Genomic DNA, 22,705 nt, shown 5'->3' with positions numbered 1-22,705 from the left:
GTATTGTTGTGTCCTTGGAGAAATCTGAGCTGGTCAGCCACTTCTGGGAATATTCTCCAGTGTTCAGTCTTCTCAGTTGAGAAGGAACATAGACCCCATTTGGTTCAGTGTCGAAGGACATTATAAATAGTTTGTAACCTTTCAGATTCATTTATCTCAACAGCTTTTTTTTTTTTTTTCAGCCATTTTGTTTTTGTGACACTGTAGAAGTTGTGTAATGACTATTTTTCTCTGATCGAACACATGCATTTTAAACTCAACAGTACAACAGCTCGTCTTTGTTTATCCTCCTAAATAACCAACTAAAGCATGTTGTTCTCTTACTTTCAAGAAAAATGACTTCAGGAACCCACTATTTCAGCACAAATGAACAGCTAGCAAAGCACATGCTAAATGTTCAGCATCTTATATTGCATGTAAATTTAAACAACAAGATAGTACTTGTCGTTGTCTTATGTCCTTTGTTTTGTAGTCAGCCTAGTCAAATACCAAAATACCGATTGCCAGCATCATCAGTAATAACTGTAGCTGATTAACCTGCTGATAAACAGAAGTGTGTTCTGACATCCACATCAGTGGATATAATCTATAGACCATATAGATGTACTGAAATTCACAATGCTATGATGTAAAACACTTGTTTACCATATCACTGTGCAGCTCCCATAGTATAGTTATTTTATACATCCTGCATACACAGTGGGAGGTGTAATGTTAGCTGGGATTTTTAATGACATGCTTTGTCTTTACCAGAGAATGTAAAATGCCTGCATGTGGTTGTCTTAGTACAAGGAGGCAGGGTATGAATACTTCCACTTATGACGATAATAAAAAGGTGCTGGGAACAGTGAAAGACAAGTTTAAAGCATCCCACAAAGTTGACCTAGCCATTAAAGCCATTAAACCATTTTGCCATTAAAAGTTTTGACCTAACTTAAGTTCACTGATTCCAGGAAGGGATGCTTATGTTTGATGTACAGCAACTAGAACATCTGGAAAAAATCAACGCTGTGCATCACCACAGGCAGTCAGTCAGCACAATCATTCCCTTACACAGCAGAAACAGAAGATCTATATCCTAGTCACACAAACCACCCTTTCCTTTCATCCACCCAGCAAACAATAAGAGGAAAATCTCAATTCTAAAAAATTAACAATAAATAAGAATTAAATGTAATGTAATAAGAATGAAAATGAATAAGAAATTAAAAGGGTCACATGACGTTGCTAAAAAGAAATTTTTTTGTGTATTTGGTATAATGTGTTTATGCCGTTATTAACTAATTATTTTCCACATACTGTACATTATGGTTTCTCCTCTATAACCCGTTTTTCTGAAATGCATTGATTTTTATAAAGCCCATCATTCTGAAAAGCAAATGCTCTGATTGGCTGGCGATCCGATGCGTTGTGATTGGCCGAATACCTCATGCGTGTGATGGAAATGTTAGGCCCCTTACCAGATTCAGGAAACTCTCCTCTGTAAAATGTGCTGCGTACACTCGAATATTGGGGATGTACTGTTCTGGAACAGTGTTGTAAATAAAAATGAACCACTGCTTTCTAATTGTGTCCTCTTTTGGAAAGCCGTAGTTTGGCTTTCATAACAAAACACACAGCATCACAAGTGTTTTAGGATGGCGTGGCTGAGCGTTCACTTTTATAAAGAATATCGATTTGGGTTTGAGACTTTAATCTCTTCAACTTTATGGATCTTCTGTATGCATAAACAGCATTTAACACTCGCAAGACAAAGGAAAGCATGAAATCACATCACGACCCTTTTAATTGCTTCTGTAAGGCATTTTAAATGAACAGAAAAATAACAGAATACCAGTTCGGAAAGACGTGGAGTAAATAAATACATTTAGGTCTGAACTATTCCTATAAAACATGCCGTAGTGTTACTAATAAACCATGAACAGCTAAAACTGCCGTTACTGTCTGGACCTCAGTAAGCAGTGTTGGTGGTAACACATTAACAGTAATGCATGTTACATAATTTGATTACTTTTTTCAAGTAACGCAATACTTTTTACGTTTTTTTTTTTTTTTTTTCTTCAAGTAAGTAATGGCAGTTTCCTTTTCTTCCCCACTGTGAAAAAAAAAAAAAAAAAAACTGAATTCCTCAAAATAAAAAAATCAGTAAAAAGCAAACTCAGTTATCACTATTAACTAGTTTCTCGTGCATATTTCTAGAATATTGGTTGTTCATTAGTAATTATAAAGCACATATTAATGCCTTATTCTTCATGACCATATTTTAGATCCCTTAATCCAAAAAACAAAACAAAAAACTTACTAAACAACTACCTTAATAATCAGCAAATTAGGAGATTACTGGGGCAAAAGCCATAGTTATCAGTTTTAACAGTAAGCGGTGGACCCTAAACTAAAGTGTGACCATTAACACAAATACCCATTAAGTATTTAATCCCAGTTTATTGACAAATATCCAGTTCAACCATACTAATAAGCAAAAAAATGACATTAGTTAACAGCACATTTGTTTTTTATTGCTGTATTAAGAGTATTGAACTACTTCTGCTGCGTCCTATACTTCATGTCATCCAGAATGGCAGTACTACAGCCATTTTTTTGAAAGGTTTGTGTCCTTTACTCATTTCACTTTTCTAGTGAAACCAATTTTACTTTTGCCAACAATAGAAAGTTTTTATATTAAAATTAAAAGTTCAGCCCAGATGAGAAAAAGTAACATAATGCATTACCTTCCATAAAAAGTAACTCCTCAACACTGCAAGTAAGCATGCGCCACAAGTCTATACTCACTGTTCACTGTGTCTTTCAGACAGATGGCACTGATGTAGAAATGAACACTAAACACTTAAAACCTAAATAAACAAAGTAGCTGCCGCTGAAATAAGACTCAGAAAACTGAATAATAAAAAATCCTGAGAGCTTTACCAAGTTCATGTCAGAAAGATACAAATGGTTTTGAAGATATTTTAAAATGAGAAGAATGATTATGAGCAAGATTTTGTGACACTAGAAAGAATGCGCTTTTTGTATATTTACACACCTTTAACCAAACATTGGCTTGTTTGTCAAATCTCAAAGTTAGAACATGAAAAAGTTTTTGAGTATGCAAACATGAATGTGTCAGATGAGTATTGAATGAATGGAGAATGTAATAAGCAAATGAATAAGTGGAATGGATCATTCGTTTTTGTTCAGTTATTTGACATGAAAGAATAGTAAACCTCAAGGATTCATGCGGCAGCTGAGTCAAGCTCTCAGTTTATTTCAGTGAAGGATGAATAGTCTCTGCTTTGGAGAAATTATGCATAGCCACAGTGTCATCCATTGTACAGTATATATGCAGAAGATCTGTGAGGATCTTCTTGAATTCTCAGTTACATACAGTCCTGCAAATTCAAGTTCAAGATGGCGCCAGGATGTTTGTTGGCTTGCCACAGTCTGTCCTTGTCTCTTTTGTTTGTATAGTATTTTTGTTTGTTATATCACGCACTTTGTTTGCTCCCCTCTGGTATATGATCGCATGACGCTACTTAGGCCCAATCCCAATTCTACCCCTTAGCCCTTCCCCGGTCTCGATTCTCTTTTGGTTGGAGGGGTAGGGGAAGCGGCAGATAGCCCTTCAAACAAATATTTTCCGGGACCACACTTCAAACGAAGGGGTATGAATTATCTTAGCAACATGGCTGCTAGTGAACAAAAAGACACATAAATGTAAGCTTTTTTGGCATAAAGATTTTAACCAAAAGTAATAATTTGTTTTATGTTACATTCAATTGTGAGTTCTTATTAATGTTCATGTTACTCAAAGAAATGTTTGCAAAAACAAAAATATTTGCTAACATCATATCATTACAGACTGCACGATAGTGCCACAGCCAGGGCCGGCGCTCCGCACATGCACATCACGCACTGCGCGTAGGGCACCAAGTGCTTGGGGGGGCACCAAAAAATCTGGGTCGTGAAAAAATCATCACAATAGGCTACTAGTATAAATAACAAATAAAATATTTCTAAAAGCATGTTGATATACAAAAGCAATACAAAAGTAATATTTGGGCCTAGACCAAATTAGTCGAGAAAAAGGTGAATCTCTGTGCCAGTCTCCCTCTGGTGCCTCCCCTTCCCCACCTCCCAGTGGTCTGTTCGATTATGCCTCAATCAATGTCAAATTTGGCAGACACCGACCTCAGACATGGCCTAGAAAAGGCACCAAGAGTCGGGGGCGGAAAAAAGAAGAGACAGCGGGATGATGCTCGTGCATCGCTTGCAGGTAAGACAATGTTTTAAATAAAAATTTTAGTTTTAAAAGAACGGCGTTGGGTAACGACGCAATTTTTTCAGTTACGCGGTAATCTAACTAATTACTTTTCCCGTCATTACAACCCCGTTAACGTTACTGAACGTTAAATGCGGTGCGTTACTATGCATTGATTTAATAAACTGCAATCCGAACGCACCCCTGGGTCACACAGCAAGTGAGCAGGTGGGTTAATGACGAGATAAGCAGTTGTGATTGGCTAAGGCAGAGTCATGGATTTCATGGTAGCCAATCAGAGACAGTGTTTTTCACACACACACACACGCAACAGCTACACAGAGATTTGCAGCAGAGATGGCGAGATGGCGAGTCAGGAGCAATCAGATGAAAAGTTGGCATTTTCAAGGTGAAGATATAAGCACTACTTCAAATTCATTGTGGTCAAAGGCAAGAACGTGCATGTAATGTGTACATGCGATGTGTGACACGCATCTACAAAGCTAGTGGCCAAAAACACCTTTTCTTACAAAGATGATACTTGAAGTGCAGGATAACACTCTCGACTGTTGACGTGCAATAAATATTGAAAGTTATGTACCTGTCTGTTCTACTCATTTCAACTGACTTGTGAAAACTGCAAAAAAAGAGAAAAAAAGAAAAGAAAAAGAAAGTACAAATTCTCTTTGATTTTTTTTTTTTTTTACAGTAACGCAAATAGTTACTTTCCCTGGTAAGGATAGTTACATTTCCCTGGTGCTTAGGGCTCCCAAATGGCTAGCGCCGGCCCTGGCCACAGCATATGTCTAATCAGGGCCATAACTGCCGTAGACATTTGATGGGGGCTAATCCCCCCAATAATTAGAAATCACTAAACCATTTTCTCAAATATTGCCTATTCGAGAGAGAGAGAGAGAGAGAAAGAGAGAGAGAGAGAGAAATGAAAGTTGCGTGTATTAGTCTCTGTGCGTTTATCTTTTTAGAGTGAGTTAAATTAAGAACAGCAATTGTATCCTCTCGTCGCTGGAAAATATAATGTAGCGATTCAGTATGTAAACTGTATTTAATAAAAGTCGTGGGGCAGCATTGATTTTAATATAGATTTTAATATACATGTGTGCTGTCCTTCAAAGTCCCTGGTCAAATAATTTATTTATTTATTAGTCGTTTGATTTTTTGCAATGTGCTTCGGGTCCAACTAACCCCTGGTCACTAACTAACGTGGTCATACGCTTGACCTTGTATTATCTTTGGGATTTTCTATTGATAGAGTGAAGATTTTACTTGGGTTTTGAAGCATACGAGAAACAACTTTCCACTAAACTACTTACGACCCATGCTACTTAAAGGCTGTCTGTCTTTAACTAATCACAACTGAAGACCACTTCTTGGAAATTACATGAAGTAAGTTAAGATGTAAAGCGAAATTTCTGTGGAAATCAGAAACCATGTACCAACAATATTCTGTATGTTACAATTAAAAGAAGCAATATATACATATATGTGTTTTTTGATTACCTTTCTTGATCTTACGATGAAAGTTAATGGCATCTACAGATGCCGTCACAATGTTGGTCTTGCAATGACGAGCAGCAACAATCCCTGCCACCTCGTCCATCAGTTTCATGGTCACACCTGAGGATGACAGATATCAGGGCAATTTACAATCTCATTTACAATCAGAAGCATCAAAGTAAAAACCATTCAAAGGTCATTCACATAAACCCCCCTTCCGCAAATCTTGCCCTGGAGGTCCAATGCACTGCAGAGTTTAGCTCCAACCCTGATCGAAGTCACCTGTCTGCGATTTTCGAATGATCCCAAAAACAGTGATTGGTATTGATTAGCATGCTCAGGTGTTTGATTAGGGTAAGAGCTAAACTCTGCAGGAAAGTGGATCTTGAGGTCCAGATTTGAGGATCCCTGACATAAACTGTTGGTTATTCTGAAAGAAAACGCAAAGATAAATAAACAATAAAAATCCTTACAATAAAAAAGCTAATTATTTTGGTGTTTTACAGGAACAACAATGATAATTTTCTCACTCAAATGATTGCTTTGACTCTGAAATAGCCCTGTTGTCATGACAAGAGCTCAGTGTCAGGCTGGATGGGTGATGACACTGCTATGACAGTGTTGCAGTGACATTTAAATGTGTGAAATTCTATCATTTAAAGCCAAAATAGAACTAACAGCATAATATAGGCAAATAACAACAGCAACATCATCATAAAAACTTAATGCAAGCTAATAGTCGAGAGTTCATTTAATTATCATCACTATTTTGGCTGATATTGCTATTTTCATACTAAATATATACACAAGTGAAACACAAAACCTGTTGTTATATGACAGAGATTTACATTAAAGCACAAATGATGCAGTATCATTACTGCTTAGTAAGCACTGTAACAGTAATCATTTAAATTGCATAGTGCACGGCTGGGACACAGTTCATTGCTTTATGAATTATACATCTCTCTGGGCAGAACAGGTCACCATCAGTCTCAGGAGAATCAGACCACTTGTTCTGAATCACAATATCTGTCCTGGAAATTTCACTAGTTTCCAATAGGCTTGTGGGAGGATAGTTTGTGTGATATAGATTAGTTGACAAGTTGTTTTTCTTTTATAATCGTCCCATTAGCCAAAGCTCTGAAATAAAATTTGGTTTGCATTCAGATTCAAAAATGACATAACAAGGTACCATGGCCCATTTGATGATAGACAGAATTGGTACTTACAAGTATTGTAGAATAATGTGTGATCATGATCAGAATTTCTAGATGAGAGTAAACAATGCCAGAATTCTCATTTTAGGGTGAACTTTTGCTTTGAAATCAGTGATATATATTGCACTGAATATACTATATAATGTGTTTTAACATATGTTGCTTGCATTTTACAGTTTTTTAAGAAATTTGGCTAATGTATCAACCAAAATGCCTAATAAAATCACAGAGCTAATATGTATTTTACTAACCGCTGAGGAGCAGAAATGATATGAACAGTCAGCTCATTAAAGTCACTGTGAAGACTGCTAAGAATGGCCACAAATTCAAGGAAATACAGTATATGGAAGATGCTGCTGCTCTCCGGGTTTGAAAAAACAAAAACAAAAAAAAAAACATCAGGCCTGATAAATATAAGCAGACTGCATGTGATTTAAGGCCTTTAACAACCATTTCTATTGGTATGCTGTAACATTAAGAATATGACATCACAGCAATAACCAACAGATGATTAAAGCAGAGAAAGTTTATTTTTTAAATTACCGTATTATTATTCTGTAACCAATTACAGTGTAATAGTTTTGAATGGGGACATGCAAATTATTCTTTTTTTCATGCTAAAAAAATATATATAAAATAATGTAACTTAATAAGTATCTTGATAATTATGTCTGTAGTATATCATGAGAACACAGCACACAAATGGCATTCCAATGTTTCCTTAGAATGATCTTTGTAATGACACTTAAGATCATTCTAAAGGTCATTAGATCAATGCTAATCGATTAGATCACATACATACATACATACATACATACATACATACATATATATATATATATATATATATATATATATATATATATATATATATATATATATATATATAATAAAACTCAAGACGGATGGTTGATTTAGCAGGAAGGTCAGCAGGTAGCGCAGATACAGAACAGAATGACAATACTAGGAATATTTATATTCCAAGATGATTTGTGATTCACAGTGCCAATGCATGTTTTGTAAGCTCCCTTGACACCAGACAGGCAGAGACTTGACTACTCTGGATCACTGTATGAGCTGGTTTTAGCGAGGGACCCTGGGGACTCTCATTCCTAAGATTTGATTCCCTCAATATACACATGCACTGAAAACACACTCCACCCTTAAAAACTCTCCAAACAATCTGTGGCCAAGTTTCTTCACAAATATCAGCTGGTGAGAATGAATCACCTCTGGAAGTGCAGAGATGTAAAAATATAGGAGACGCATGAAATGGCTGTTGAAAGTTGTCTGCATGAGTGCCATAAAAGGGGTCATTTTTTTTGTCAGGCAAGAGGCTCCTTCTGCAAGCTTTCACACCTGATCCTGTGTGTTTCAACACCTTGTCTACCCGGAGTTGCAAACTATCCATGTTTGTTGTTTCATATGACAAAATTCGACAGTAGATATCCTGTTAAAACTGCATAATTCAAGTAAAAAATCATTTTTATCTTTTACTACATTTAATGTAATACAGAAATCAACAAAATGCATAAAATAGACATGTAAACTTTTAAGGAATATATTAAATTATGGTCACACTTTAGTTTGGGGACAAATTCTCTATATTAACCAACTATTAACTATGATTTTTGACTTAATTTGCCTCTTATTAATGGTTAATAAGCTAGTTGTTAAGTTTAGATATCAGGTAGGTTTAAGGGATGTAAAATATGGTCCTTCTAGTGAACCTGGTCTTACTAAATTAGTTAAAAAGCATTCTGGGGATGCCACCGGCATAACATTCTGGGATATAAGCATCCATTCCACAATATATGGAGGTTGGTTCAGTCACCTCCTTCCACCTGGTATTAAGATGCATTTTCTGTGCAGTGCACAAATAGATTTGAAAGTACAAAACCATGACACGTGGCTTATGAGCACATTGTGAACATTCTGAACATGAATGCTAGCGAATGAATAATAACCTAGGGAAAAGAATGAATGAAAAGGACAAAAGAATGAAAAATACAAAATAAAAGACATAAAAATATAAACAAACCAACTCCTGAAAACAACTGTGACAATGAAATTGTGAAAAAGTGTTTGTTTCTTTCAAGCATTCATATCTTTGCACTGTTCTCTTTCTGTTCTGTTTAGGGCTGGGATAAACGATTATTTTTTTAACGATTAATCTAGCGATTATTTTTCCGATGCATCGATTAATCTAACGATTAATTTTTTTCAGACCGATTCGATTTCGATTATCTCCCCATTAATTGACTACTAACAATTTATACATGTTGATTTACCTATCTGAATGAAAATAACATGAATTCCTTAACATTGCAAAAAAAAACTCCGAATGCTCCACGTGAAACTTTGGAGTTCCGCCCTTTTTCCATCATGTCTAATGATTTTGGTTAATATGCACGAGGGAGGGAGGGAGAGAGAGAGAGAGAGAGATAGAGAGAGAGAGAGAGAGAGAGAGCAAGACAGCGCTCGTGTAGTTGGAAGACTGTGATTGCGCGAACGCGCGTGAAACTTTGGTGTTTCGCCCTTTTTCTATCGTGTTTAATGATTTTGATTAATATGCACAAGGGAGAGAGAGAGCAAGAATCGCTCGCGTTGTTTGAAGACTTGTGAGTGTGCACGCGTAGCCGGGGCTCTCTTTCGTACGCGCCCTGTCACTGCCATTCACCGATCAAATAAGGCTTTGACAACCGCCAAAAAAAAAAGATCTATGCAAGAAAACCCCTGGATTGGTTATTTAACGTTGGACAGAATGTTGATCCGGCCATCGCGTATATTCAGCGCACATAAGGTAAACGTTTTGCAAACATTTTTTAGAGAAATAAAAACAGGTTGACGAATCGATGCGCATATTATGATGACGTCGACGCAAAAAATACGTCAACGTCATCGATGACCTCGACGCGTTGTCCCAGCCCTAATTCTGTTGTTTTCATGGTGAAATGATCCGGTCTTTGAACTGCTGTTTATTCACCACACAGACTTTCATACTACACAGTACACCCTAGACTACATTTCCCATAATCCATTACACAAATCACAAGTTCACCTGATAACAATCTCATACACACACACACACACAGCACAATCAACACTTCTTCTCACACACTGTCAAGTATTGTTTAGTGCTAGAGAGTTTACTTTACGGAGTCACTTCTAGTTTCGTCTTAGTTTGTTTCCTGACCTTTTGCCTCTGTGTATCGGATTAACCCTGTCTTCTGTTTCGGACTGTGTTCGCACCTCGCCTGGTTTATTGCTCGTGACTACCCCTCTGGATATTGTTCGCTCATCGAAGATTGTTTTAGGATTGCTTTGTTTTACCTGTGTTATACCTGATTGCCATTGTTTGACCCATGCCTGTTTATGACCAAGTCTCTTATTAAAGCCTCACATCTCGTCAGCCCCATAAAACATGGTCTAGTACATCAGGCAAAAAATAAATCCAAGAAAGAAAAAGAAAGGAATAATCCAAGAATAAATTTAAACACAAGCATTTCATGAACTCAGTATTAAGAACAGTGAGAATGTGTATTACAGTTATTTAAATTCATGAAAGCTCCCCCATCCGTCTCCATCTGCCTTTGGTAAGGTGAAATGTAAGTCAATCTGACTCACTCTCATGATGGGCAGAGAGTTTTTGCCAATGCAGTTAAATTATGGAAGCGACATTTGAAAACTGATTTTGTTTTTGTTTTTCCTTTCCATTATTTATATATGCCTCCATAACTGTCAGTTTAGAATGATTTCTATTGGCTGATTTGCAAAGAAAATTAATCTAAGCCTGGTGATACAGTTAATAATGCGGCAAATATCTTAATATATCTGACTTTTGTCACACTTCTGGACTGTTTGTTGTGTTTTCTTTGCCCATGTGCTCTGTGTGGCCTAGTTTCTGTCTCCCATTCATTAAAGGGTTAGTTCACAACAAAATGAAAATAATTTCATTAATTACTCACCCTCATGTCGTTCCAAACCTGCAAGACCTTTGCTCATCTTTGGAACACAAATTAAGACATTTTTTAAAATAAATCGGAGGGCTATCTTATCCTCTACAGACAACTGAAATGTTCCCAGGTCCAGAAACATAGTAAATTTAGAAGGTAAAACTGTCCAAGTGGTATCAGTGGTTCAACTTCAGTTTTGCAATGCTACACGAATACTTTTTTTTTGCACAAAGAAAACAGCATATAACATAATTTGCTCAACAATTCCTTTCTCCTGAGTTAAGTCTTCTGCCTTTTTATACCCACGGTTTCCCTTAAACATAAACAATGCTTATTACGCGGATAAGGCTCATGTGCATGCTTTCCCCCGAACGTAAACCACGCTGATTACATCCAAATATGTTCTTGGGTACTCTCCAAAATGGCGGAAGCTGTAACATAGGGGAGAAAAATGGTTGAGTAAATGATGTTATTTTTGAGAATTCTCATAGTATCGTTGAGCCACTGATGTCAAATGGACTGTTTTACCGATGTATTTACTACGTTTCTGGACCTGGGAACATTTCAGTTGTGTTGTTGTCTATGGTAGGGTCAGATAGCTCTCAGATTTCATCAAAAATATATTAATTTGTGTTCCGAAGATGAATGAAGGTGTTACGGGTTTGGAACGACACGAGGGTGAGTAATTATTGACATCCCTTTCATTTTGGGGTGAACTATCCCTTTAAGTCATTTGCTTTAGGTTTGTCTAGTAGTGATGTTACGTACGACACTGAAGCTTCAATGTGCGTAACAAGCATGCGACAAAATGTCTAGAGAAGACTCGTATTGGCATTTATTAGTTTGCAAGAGACACGTGATCGACGACAAATGAAGCCTCACTTTCTATCCAATCACATGCGTGCTTTGCTTTGCGAGAAAATGTTCGATCCCTCAGATCTTACTTTACAAGTACGTTACGTTACGGACTTATTCAGTTACATTTGAGATACTCAGTCATACAAGTACTATGACGAATAAAAATTATTTCAGGAAAATGTTATATTTGTCATATGCAACTAATATGTGTACATTTTCCTTCTAATGAATAATAACCAAATGACTTAATGAATGGGAGACAGAAACAAGGTCACACAGAGCACATGGGGAAAGTAAACACACCAAACAATCCAGGGGTGTGAAAACTTTCAGACTGAAACTGAATGATTCAGAATATCTCACCCACCCGTTCTGCAACAGTACCCAGATTTTACAGTAATCTAATGTTCAATGATAAAAAAAAATACATAAATAAATAAAAGAAAGCACTTTTATTAATATTATCAATCATTATATAGTCTACAAGCTGTTCAATTATTAACATGATATGAACTGAATAGGAAAATTTAAAGTTTGATAATAAAATGAGCAACATCTATTTATTTATGCACATCAATTAACAATAGCCTAATTACACATAATTATGTGCTGCATTTTCCCCCCAAAACCAACCTATTTCTGGATCATGGGCTATCAGCTGAGAACCATTGTTATTTAGTTACTTGTTTGTCTGTTTGTTTGTTTATTACATTCAGGAGCCTGTCAAAGAAGAAACTTCTGAAAAGTGTAACATCAACAAGACTCTTTTCAGTCTTTTCAGTCAGAAAGATGCTTGCAAAACTGAATATCTGTCTGTATGCAAATGACCATAATGGCATGCAAACCTAAGGGGGCTTTAACTGCACAGTCAAAGAGTGATGTATGGTTCCTGGGCTCCAGCTCTGAGAAGACTAATGAGGGCTCAATGGGAAAAAAACAATTAAAAAGCCAGTCCCAGAGGAGCCTTTGCTGCTAGCAGGTGGTTAAATTATAAGATTTCTTGTGATGATTACCCACATTTTTCCCCCCTGAACAGGCTGAGCCGTGAGTCACCATGATAAATGATGAAATATTCCTCTTCAATCTAGTACTCTTAGGCCTGGTTTCACATACAGGGCTTAGGTTTAGCCAGGACTAGGCCATAGTTCATTCAGGACATTTAAGTGCCTTAAGTGTTAGAAATGTGCCTCATAAATAACATTACTTGTGTGCATCTTGAGACAAAAAATAATAATAGTAAAATATTTTAAGATCAGTCATTGCAAGTTTCTTCCGGACAGGCATTTTAGTCTGAAACTAGGCTTAAGCCTTGTCTATGAAACCTTGGGATAATGCTCAATTGTTTTTTTTTTTTAATCTCCCCACTACATTTCAGACAATTTCAGGTCTACTTAGATAAACAGCTGTACCATCAGCAAAACCAAACAATCTGTTTACTTCACAGAATATCACCCTCTCTTTTTTCTTTTAATCTTAATGGTAAAATAAAAATAATAATAATAAAATGCCTTTGTAATGAAGTGTTACCACGTAAAGAGGTTCTGAGATATTCTCAAAATAGAAACAAATATTGTTTTATATTTGTAGACTGAGTATTACCGGCTGCTAGTTAGCGCGGCAGCTTGCGGCAACAGTTTTACTTTATTTAAAGCCTTTGTGAGTCATAATGAATTCACTTGTGGATGTTGAATACCTCCTATAAAAGCTAGCAAATACTCTGATCTACAAAAAATGACTTATCACACTGTTTTTGATGGACCTTTTCATCTACACAATCAACAAACTTTCACTAGAGTATTAGACGTTTAATAAGAAATAAAACTTTAGTCAATAGTTTAGTCAAAAATCATTCACTCTCATGTGTTTCAAACCCATATGCTCTGATTTTTCTTCTATAAAACACAAAAGTAGTAGTTTTTAAGCATCTTCACAGACTTATCTCTTGCATACAATGGCAGTTCATAATATCTACTTCTGTCACGTTATGAAAAGGTATAACAGCATAAAGGTAAGGTGAATAATTCTACTGAAATTCTGAACAAACTAAAATTCTTCCCCTCTGCTGAAAAGCTGAAATTTCATTCAGGTCCGCTTTTTTTATTATTATTTTTTTATCTTTATTTGACAGACTACAAACTGTAATGGGAAAAAGCTGCAAAAACTATTTGTCCTTGTGTACAAAAGGGTGAACAAATGATGTATGAATTGTGTGTCTTCCACAAACCAACCACAAACCATGTACAGTATAGTACATACAATAGAAGTAATGTACATGCAAAAGAAATAGAAACACGGGCTTACGTGAAGCTATTATTTTTGTACACACCACATAGATGTGTTATTTGAGTTGACTGTATTCAAAAGTATATTTCAGTTATATTTTTAGTAGTCTTGTAATGTTTCTGCTTATAGTCTTGCAAACACGTTTCATTTTTTAAACATTAATTTGCAGTGCTGCATGCTTGCTTGCTCGCTAGGCTTTCAGTGGAAGCTCATCACCGCACACACATTTTCCATTCATGCAACGGTTTCTGTCCCGAGTTGTATTTAATGCAAAATATTCCTTTAACATATTTTTAGTAGTTTAATATCTGGTAAAGACTCAGCTGGGTTTACTCATACACAACTCCCACTTTCTTACTACAGATAACAGTGCCATATTGGCACACAGCCTTTCTTACGGAGTAACACACATATATAAACACACTCACTCTTGATCTGTGATGGATGTAACCTGTCTGCACTCTATAATCTTTTCTGATGGAGCGCGGCTGGAGGAAATCCAGATTCATTTATGCACCCATCTGTTAGTTTTATCGACGCCTCCTCTCCACACACACACACACACACACTTCATCTCTGTCCATTAACCGACATACTTTCTCGTCCCCAAACACACAATCTCCCAAAAGACACATTGCTCAGGCTCCAATGATTCAGCTGGCAGCTCTTTCAGTCTGTGTTTTTCTATGATCTCATATGTTTTCCCATGTGAACGCAGATCCTGAACAGCCACTAGACCAGAACTTCAACTCCTATAACTTTATTAAGATCATACGATCTGTATTATGAAGTAATGTTTAGCCTTAATCTTGCTTTATAACCTTATTTTTAAGACAACAGGAACCATTTAACAGCTAAAAGTGAGCTGTCAAACTGAAATGTGTTCCTGTAGCTCAACTGGTAGAGCGTTGCGTTAGCAAGCAAGCTAGTGGAAGGTTGTGGGTTCGATTCCCCGGGAACACATGATAGGTAAAAATTGATAGCCTGAATGCACTGTAAGTCGCTTTGGATAAAAGTGTCTGCTAAATGCATAAGTTTTTAAATGTCTTTCATTCATTTAGAGGGCATTCCCAAACTCTTCTGTCAGCAAAACCCTTCTACAGGTAACATGTGAACAAGTGAAAGCGCTGAAGACTCTGATGTGTCCCAGTGAGAGCTGTGTTCTGTGGCTATGTGGGATGACAGATTCAGATTCTACCAAACCTTTAAAGATGAGAAAACATGATCCCATGCACAATGCCTACACAAGACAGCTATTCATAGCAACCTGTCACACAGCAAAGTCAAATAAGCTTTGAATTTTTTAAATCTTCTCTCAGCCCTCACATTATTTCCCTCTGAAGAACCAAAGCACATCTCACTGTCTTACCTTCTAATTCAAAAGTTTTCTTTAAAGCAACATCAACTCTGTTTATCTGAGCAATGAATGACAGAACGTGCCCTTACAGGAACCCATAATTCAGAATCTGCAGCAGGATTATATGCTGTTCAGAACTGATTCAATTCAAATTCACTTCATTAATTAGAGTTCAGTTTTCACTGAGCTAGAAAACGGGAAGCAGAGTTACAATGAAGAGTGGTGAAAACTTAAATTTTTAATAAAGTTAAGACAGGCTCAGAATTTTAGGCTGTAGATTAATGGACAATGGTGGACACTTAAAAATAAAGACACTTTTATTTCCCGAATGCAAATACTTATTGAATTTCTTTAAATTATAACTCAGTAAATCCAAACATGCACAAAATCACTTTCACAGACTTCGAAATTAACTTTTCCTTACTTCTGGAATGACCTGCCTAACTCAATCTTAGTCTATCTTCAAGAAACAGCTAAAAACACATCTCTTCCATCTTCATTAGCTCCTCTAACTCTAGCACTCTCTATTCTAATTTTAAGAAAGAAAACAAATACTGTGACCCTTTAACACTTGCACTCTGAATTGAATTTATATTCTTACTACTCGGCTTTGTTTTTCTGTTTATTTATTATAAAAACAAACAAGCAAACAAAAAACTTTGCTATATTTAATGCATTACACTCGGAGTAGACTTGTCTTTCTAAGCGAGATTCTAATTCGGCGGTGACGACGTGTCGAGGGTTACATACATCACTGAGATGTTTTATAAAGAGATTTGTGAGTTATGAGTAAAGGAAGATTTTAAGTTTATTCATTCTTGGAAATTTACAGCTTTGGTCACTAAGAACAGTTGTGGCATTGAAAAGGCAGCCTGAATAATCATCAAAAACTTCCCTTTTCTATTGCAGTGAAAAAGATAACAGCATATCGGTGTGGAACAATATGCAGATGTGATGACTGACATTTCATTTCTGAATGAACTGTTTATTTAACAGCATAGGAAAGGGGAGAAAAAAAGAGAATGCTTCTTCAACCAAAGTAAAATTATTAACTTGAATGCCAGACAAGTTATGAATGAGATAAATACTAATAAGACGGAAATGAGATGGAGGCAAAAGGACAGTTCCATATCAAAGAGGGAAATCACAGCTGCCATATTGCTTTTGTGTTGTGCAACAGAGGTTGCCAAGGGCCAGGCACAAACAGGATCTCCCTCGTCCCTCTGACAAACAGCCAGCCTCTGATCCTTTAGAAATCCATTCAGGATATTCAGTAGCTTTGGTCTGCTTTCATCATGCGTAATGGGGAAACAGACGGTGAAGGCAGAGAGCGAGAATGTGCACATGTGTGTAAGACAAACGTCCTTGCATACAGACACAGCTGTGACAGAGAGCTTGGGGGGGGGGGTGTATTTTCTCTTGCACTGGTCTGCTCATAGGACTGATTGAACTGTCTTTCTATCTTAAAAAAATAAAAACTCATCAAAACAGGATTCTATTCACATTATTGCACAAAGTCTAAGTAGTAGGCATTTTATTCCTCAAACCTCCAGAGAGTAGGCTACTACAGACACAGGACAAAGATAAACAGCTTCTAATCCGCATGCATCAACTGCAAGCAATCTAATGAAGTACTTTAAAATGGTATGTTTGCCTATATGCAGACACTGATCATTCATGTTAAACTCTGTATCCTTTGGGTTTAGTGCACCATCCAAACATGTTCTCATCATTTACTCACCTTCGGCCCCAGATGCATATGAGGTACTTTCTTCAGATGAACTAAGATTTTTAGTAAAATAATCCTTCTCTGGGAGTCAACACAACACAAGCAAACACACGGGGAAGTCGTGGCCTAATGGTTAGAGGGTTGGACTCCCAATCGAAGGGTTGTGGGTTCTAGTCTCGGGCCGGACGGAATTGTGGGTGGGGGTAGTGCATGAACAGCTCTCTCTCCACCTTCAATACCACGACTTAGGTGCCCTTGAGCAAGGCATTGAACCCCCAACTGCTCCCCGGGCGCCGCAGCATAAATGGCTGCCCACTGCAGTGTGTGTGTGTGTGTGTGTGTGTGTTCACTGCTCTGTGTGTGTGCATTTCGGATGGGTTAAATGCAGAGCACAAATTCTGAGTATGGGTCACCATACTTGGCTGAATGTCACTTCACTTTCACTTTCAAAGTAAACCATACATCTACAGCTGATGAATTAATATCTTTTGAAGTGAAACAGCAGGGATGTGTAAGAAAAAAAAAATACAAAAAGTGTATGTTTTTACTATAATCTGTCACTTTGAGGTAACTGAGAGTTGACATGCAGATTTATGAGACCTTTGTGAAGCATGATGCAAGCGTATTCTGAAGCTCGCCCAAGAAGTCAAGCAGAAGCAAAGAGGACCATAACTTCTCATGTGAGTTTCACATTGTGCTGATGTTTAAGTCAAGCGTGGACTCATGAACCCAAATATGACAGTTGGCCAAAAATTATGGTTCATGGTTTAAAAAGTTTAATATATTAGCATTTTTCAAACAGACACCTAACTTTTCACTTCAGAAGTCAATAATTCATCAACTGAATTACGTATGGGTTACTTATGTGGTTTTTGAAACTTTTGGGGCACATACATTTGCATCATATGGACTCACAGGGATGGATTACTTTTCTATAAATCTTCATCTGTGTTCTTCTGAAGAAAGAAAGTCATATACTCACTGATGAGCGAGTGATGTAAAGCTACATTTCTCCAAATCTGTTCTGATGAATGAACAAACTCATCTACATCTTGGATGGGTGACTACATTTTGAGCAAGCGTTTATTTTAGAGAAAATTATTAGGTAGATTCAGATAACAGAATCAAAAAATGTAATTTACGCTGTAAAAGAGCTCTAAACAAAGAATAGTGTCATTATTCAGCTCCAGTCAGTTCAGTGTTGATTCAGTTAAATGGCTGTTTTAAGTTAACCAATTAAAAATGAGTTCAATTCAGTCATTATGCAACTCAAGTCAGTTCAATGTTGACTCAATCCAGTTTGATAACTTGTCAATATTGCAAAATGTATCAATAATGAAACAAATCAGATTCCGCTATATAAAGAAGCTCTACAGAAAACAAAGTCTGTTCAAGTTTTGTTCCTCATCCAGTGAAATCGTCTTTAAACCAATTTTGTCCTTTCCATTGGTCCCACTTTATATTAGGCATCTTTAACTACTATGTGCATTACTAAGTACTTATATTAAAATTATGATACAAAAAGTATGCCTTCTGTAGAGCTGCTTATAGCTGAATTGAACTTTTCATAATTTATTAACTTTAATTAGTTATTAAACTCAACTGAATCAACTCTGAACTGACTTGAGCTGAATAATGACTTTATAGCAGACTTTAAAGCTTTATAGCCGAATTAGAATTTTAATCAGTTTCCATCTGTTATAATCCTGATTAGTACTGTGAAGCTTTGAAACAATCTGTATTATATGAAGTGCTATAGGGATAAAGGGACAGAAGGACATTCTCCCATAAAGGACAATGGAAAAGAAAGTGTATTACTGATACAGTGATCAATAGATGAACTTGAACGAACTGAATGAACTGATTTTTTTTTTTTTGGGTTATGATGTGCAGAAGTTTGAAAAACATTTGCAAATGATTCTCTTTTAATGACTTTTTGCATGAATATGTAAACAAAAACTAAAGCCCTTAGTCTTTTTAGAGTTTGCACATGCAAATCTTGCAGCCACAATACTAGAGTTGTAGATGTTTGCCAAGGTGTTCCTCTCCAGTTGCTAATGTGTTCTTGAGTGGTTGTTGGTGCATTGCTGAACAGATGCAAGAGTGTGATAGGTAGGTAGTTTTTTTTTTTTTTTTTTACCAGTCCATCCTCAAGATTACGTGCATGTCACTAGCAAAAGTGTTTTCTCCAAGAATGCAAGAGAGTCGGTTATTTGATACAATTTAAACAGTGATAAAATAAATCAAAACAAGTCTTATGAAATACAGTATGAGAAAAAATAAAATATATTTAAAAAACACTATCAAACAGCTACACAAGCAAATAACATTTCAGAAGAGGAAAGTGTCTATTTTGCCTCATTGCCTCATTGAGCTCTTAAAGCATGAACTTGAAGTGGAACAGCTAACTACAGGCAATAGTCAATAGTCTGATTTTCCTGACAATACAATAAGGCCTGTCTGCATGCTCACAGACATTCCACAGGTCAACTTCAGTGAGTCAAACTGGCAGAAATAAACTAATTACAAAGTCATTCACTTCAACCTTCAATCACATCTGAATCAAATAAACTTGAATTTACTGATCTGTAGGTGATGTAGTTTTTAGTGTGCACTCAATATGAATGGTGCTGTAATACTGTAGATAGGAAAAATAGTAACATTTTATGTGACTTTGTTAAAATAATGTAACTATAATAATACAAAATATTATTGTATTGAGTATACAAATAATATTAATTAAGTATTGCTTGCTTGTAAATGTGTTTCATTAATTGTGTAAACAACAAATGGAAATGTAACATGAATTTGAGTGATCACTTGACTTGCTTTGGTTTGAATGCAGCAGTACAGAACAAAATATAATATAACTAACAAGATATGAAATTATTCTCTCTTTTACTGATGTAAGGCTCCTCCCATTTCACATTATTGATGTACCACGTCCACTACTAATTTGACTTTTATCCTCTCTTCTTTCTTACATACAAGTGATTAATCCATGTGATAAACGAATTGTAAATGATCATTGTAAATGGTTTCTGTGTGTGTAAATGACATAATACCAGTTTCAGAACCTCAGTTGTCAGGCAGCTTCGCATAAAAACTAAATTGATTTTACTTAGGAACATATGCCTGATAGGAGACATTTTCCAACATGAAAACTAAGGTTTAGATTCAGCTTTGGGTGTCAAATATTGTTTGTTACAGCTTCTACACAGACTGTGCTGCTGATGTACTTGTGTTTATGTAACTCATTCAGGTCAGTGAGTCGACTACTCGTCATGCATGTATAAATGGGCCTGTGGGGGTTACAGCCAACCCTCTACATTGCAAGGAAATCCAACTAAATTCTGCTCTTGGCCATGAAATAATGTCTGTCTTAAGCCATTGACTAATAAATTGATTTAACTGGGCAATGACTGAGTTAGAGGCTGATCATTTTTTTAGAATATAAATATTTTCACTGCGTGTCTTATGTTAGTTGCGGGTTGCCCATGAACGTTTTGTTCATTTTTAATGACTCTTTTACATAACTCAGCATTAAGAAGTTCTCTCAGAGCGTGAATTCAATGTTTTGTGACCACACATGTGCTATTTTATTTTGATCATGAGGAAATGACTCAGGAGGTGGACTCATTTGCTGTTACCTGTACACAGCCTATGTGGATGTCACATAATAAAAGAACAAACAACTCGGACAAGAAGAGACAAATGAGTAGTGAATTAATCATTAATTATAATAAAAAAAAATATTTAATGAAGTTAAATCAAATAAATATTATTGGAAGACAATTCTATTTAAGTCTTTATACTTAAAAAAAAAAAGTATGTTTAATTCAGTGTGCTACTTGTTCCTTTGTAATTATTTCGGAATTTTACTAGCAATTTTTGAGTTTAAAAATCTAAATCAAAATCAATTTCAAAAGCATTTTTTTTTCCCTCAGTGTGGCTGGTATTACAATAATTTCTTAATTAAGGATACAATTAAGGTTTGTGTATACAGATGTGTGAAAAATCTGGCTACTTAAAGTCTACCATTTTTATTTAACCTGAATGAAGATTTGTTCATTCTGGGGAATGAGAATTAAGGATCCAAGCCAGGAAAATGATTTGATCTTCCCTTCATTACTGACTTCAATATGACACTAAACTCATTTCAGGGCATGGAAAGAGCTGTTGTGCATTTAAAAAAAAATAAAGCAGGAATACAGCCAATTGGACCACAGACAGTTGTCTTCTTTCTTCATCTTCACTGTACTATTCTAATTGCTATCAAATGGATTTGACGGATGTTAACTATGATTTCTACATATAAAGAAAAAACACTACACACGGTTTGAAAAACAAGATGACTGAATTCCTAACTGAAATTGAACCCCACAAGTGACTGATTTGAAATTCTTATCATGGGAAGCAACTTGATAAAGGGTCACCCATAAATGGCACACACCACGCACATAGTTGAAATTGTCACAAATCCAGTCCCTCCTGTTCCTCCCACTCACCACCCAAGGTCTCCAACACATTTTCACCTGGACTCCCATTTCCCATAACCCTCTGCCCTGGAACTGATTACGGACATGCCTGTTTACTAGATCATCTCATGGTTTTGACAACCGCTTATGAACTCCCTGTCTACCTGCCATTGTCAAGGAGACCATTTTTGTGATCGTAACTCTGTGTAGCTTTGTTTATCTGTAGAATCTTACTATCACTCTCTGTTGTTTAAAGTCATAAAATATGACATAATTCCCACCATATTTCTGATATTATCTATCAACCTAATCTGATTAATTTGATCGTTCACTTTAAATCTGTGATTGCAGTGCACCTGCATCGCATTAGCACTCGTTAGCTTGTCATTAGCATTTCCATTCGTGCCTATCGTGGTTTTCTTTCTCCTCTCCCTCGCTACTCTCTCTTAATCTTCTGTTCCGATCAAAACATTAGACAGGTTCTCCCCACTCAGGAATGCACCCACTGAGAAAGCTGATGAAAGTGCTCTAGTTATTGGTGATTCTATTGTACGGAACATGAATATAGAGACACCAGCCACCATAGTCAAATGTTTACCGGGAGCCAGAGTGCCTGACATTTTGGCAAATTTAAAAGTGCTGGCTAATGCTAAACGTAAATACAGTAAGATTGTTATTCATGCCGATGCTAATGATGTTCGACTTTGCCAGTCGGAGATCACTAAAATAACATTAAAGAGGTGTGTGAACTTGCAAGCACGACGTCAGACACTGTAATATGCTCTGGTCCCCTGCCTGCTTACCGTGGTGACGAGATGCATAGCAGATTGTCATCACTCAATGGCTGGATGGCTAAGTGGTGCCCACAGAATAACATAGGTTTCATAGACAATTGGACGAGCTTTGGGGCAGACCTGACTTGTTTAAAAGAGATGGTCTTCATCCCTCCTGGGGTGGCGCCACTCTTCTCTCTAGAAATATAGCTAAAAGTCTTAGAGTTTGCACCTGACTAACTGGGACCCAGGTCAGGAAGCAGACAGACTGGCTAAAACGACCG

The 22,705-nt window shown here is 36.5% G+C and overlaps 2 protein-coding genes across 8 annotated transcripts in view; one reads left to right on the top strand and one right to left on the bottom strand.

Moving 5' to 3' along the window:
* Window positions 1-22,705, top strand: part of LOC128018190 (glutamine--fructose-6-phosphate aminotransferase [isomerizing] 1) — a 368,579-nt gene that overhangs the window by 205,080 nt on the left and 140,794 nt on the right. The gene's annotated exons all lie outside the window — the stretch shown is intronic.
* LOC128018200 (cytosolic acyl coenzyme A thioester hydrolase-like) overlaps window positions 1-22,705 on the bottom strand; it is a 60,186-nt gene that overhangs the window by 13,551 nt on the left and 23,930 nt on the right. For all 7 annotated transcript variants that reach the window (XM_052603563.1, XM_052603562.1, XM_052603564.1 and 4 more), the window contains one exon: window positions 5,774-5,890. In XM_052603563.1, coding sequence (XP_052459523.1) covers window positions 5,774-5,890 — 117 coding nt within the window. The remainder of the gene's footprint in view (window positions 1-5,773; window positions 5,891-22,705) is intronic.

The sequence above is a fragment of the Carassius gibelio genome, chromosome A8 (assembly GCF_023724105.1).
Source record: "Carassius gibelio isolate Cgi1373 ecotype wild population from Czech Republic chromosome A8, carGib1.2-hapl.c, whole genome shotgun sequence".
NCBI lineage: Eukaryota > Metazoa > Chordata > Actinopteri > Cypriniformes > Cyprinidae > Carassius > Carassius gibelio.
Note: the sequence above shows the minus strand (reverse complement) of the source record. Positions and strands in the feature narration are given on the sequence as shown.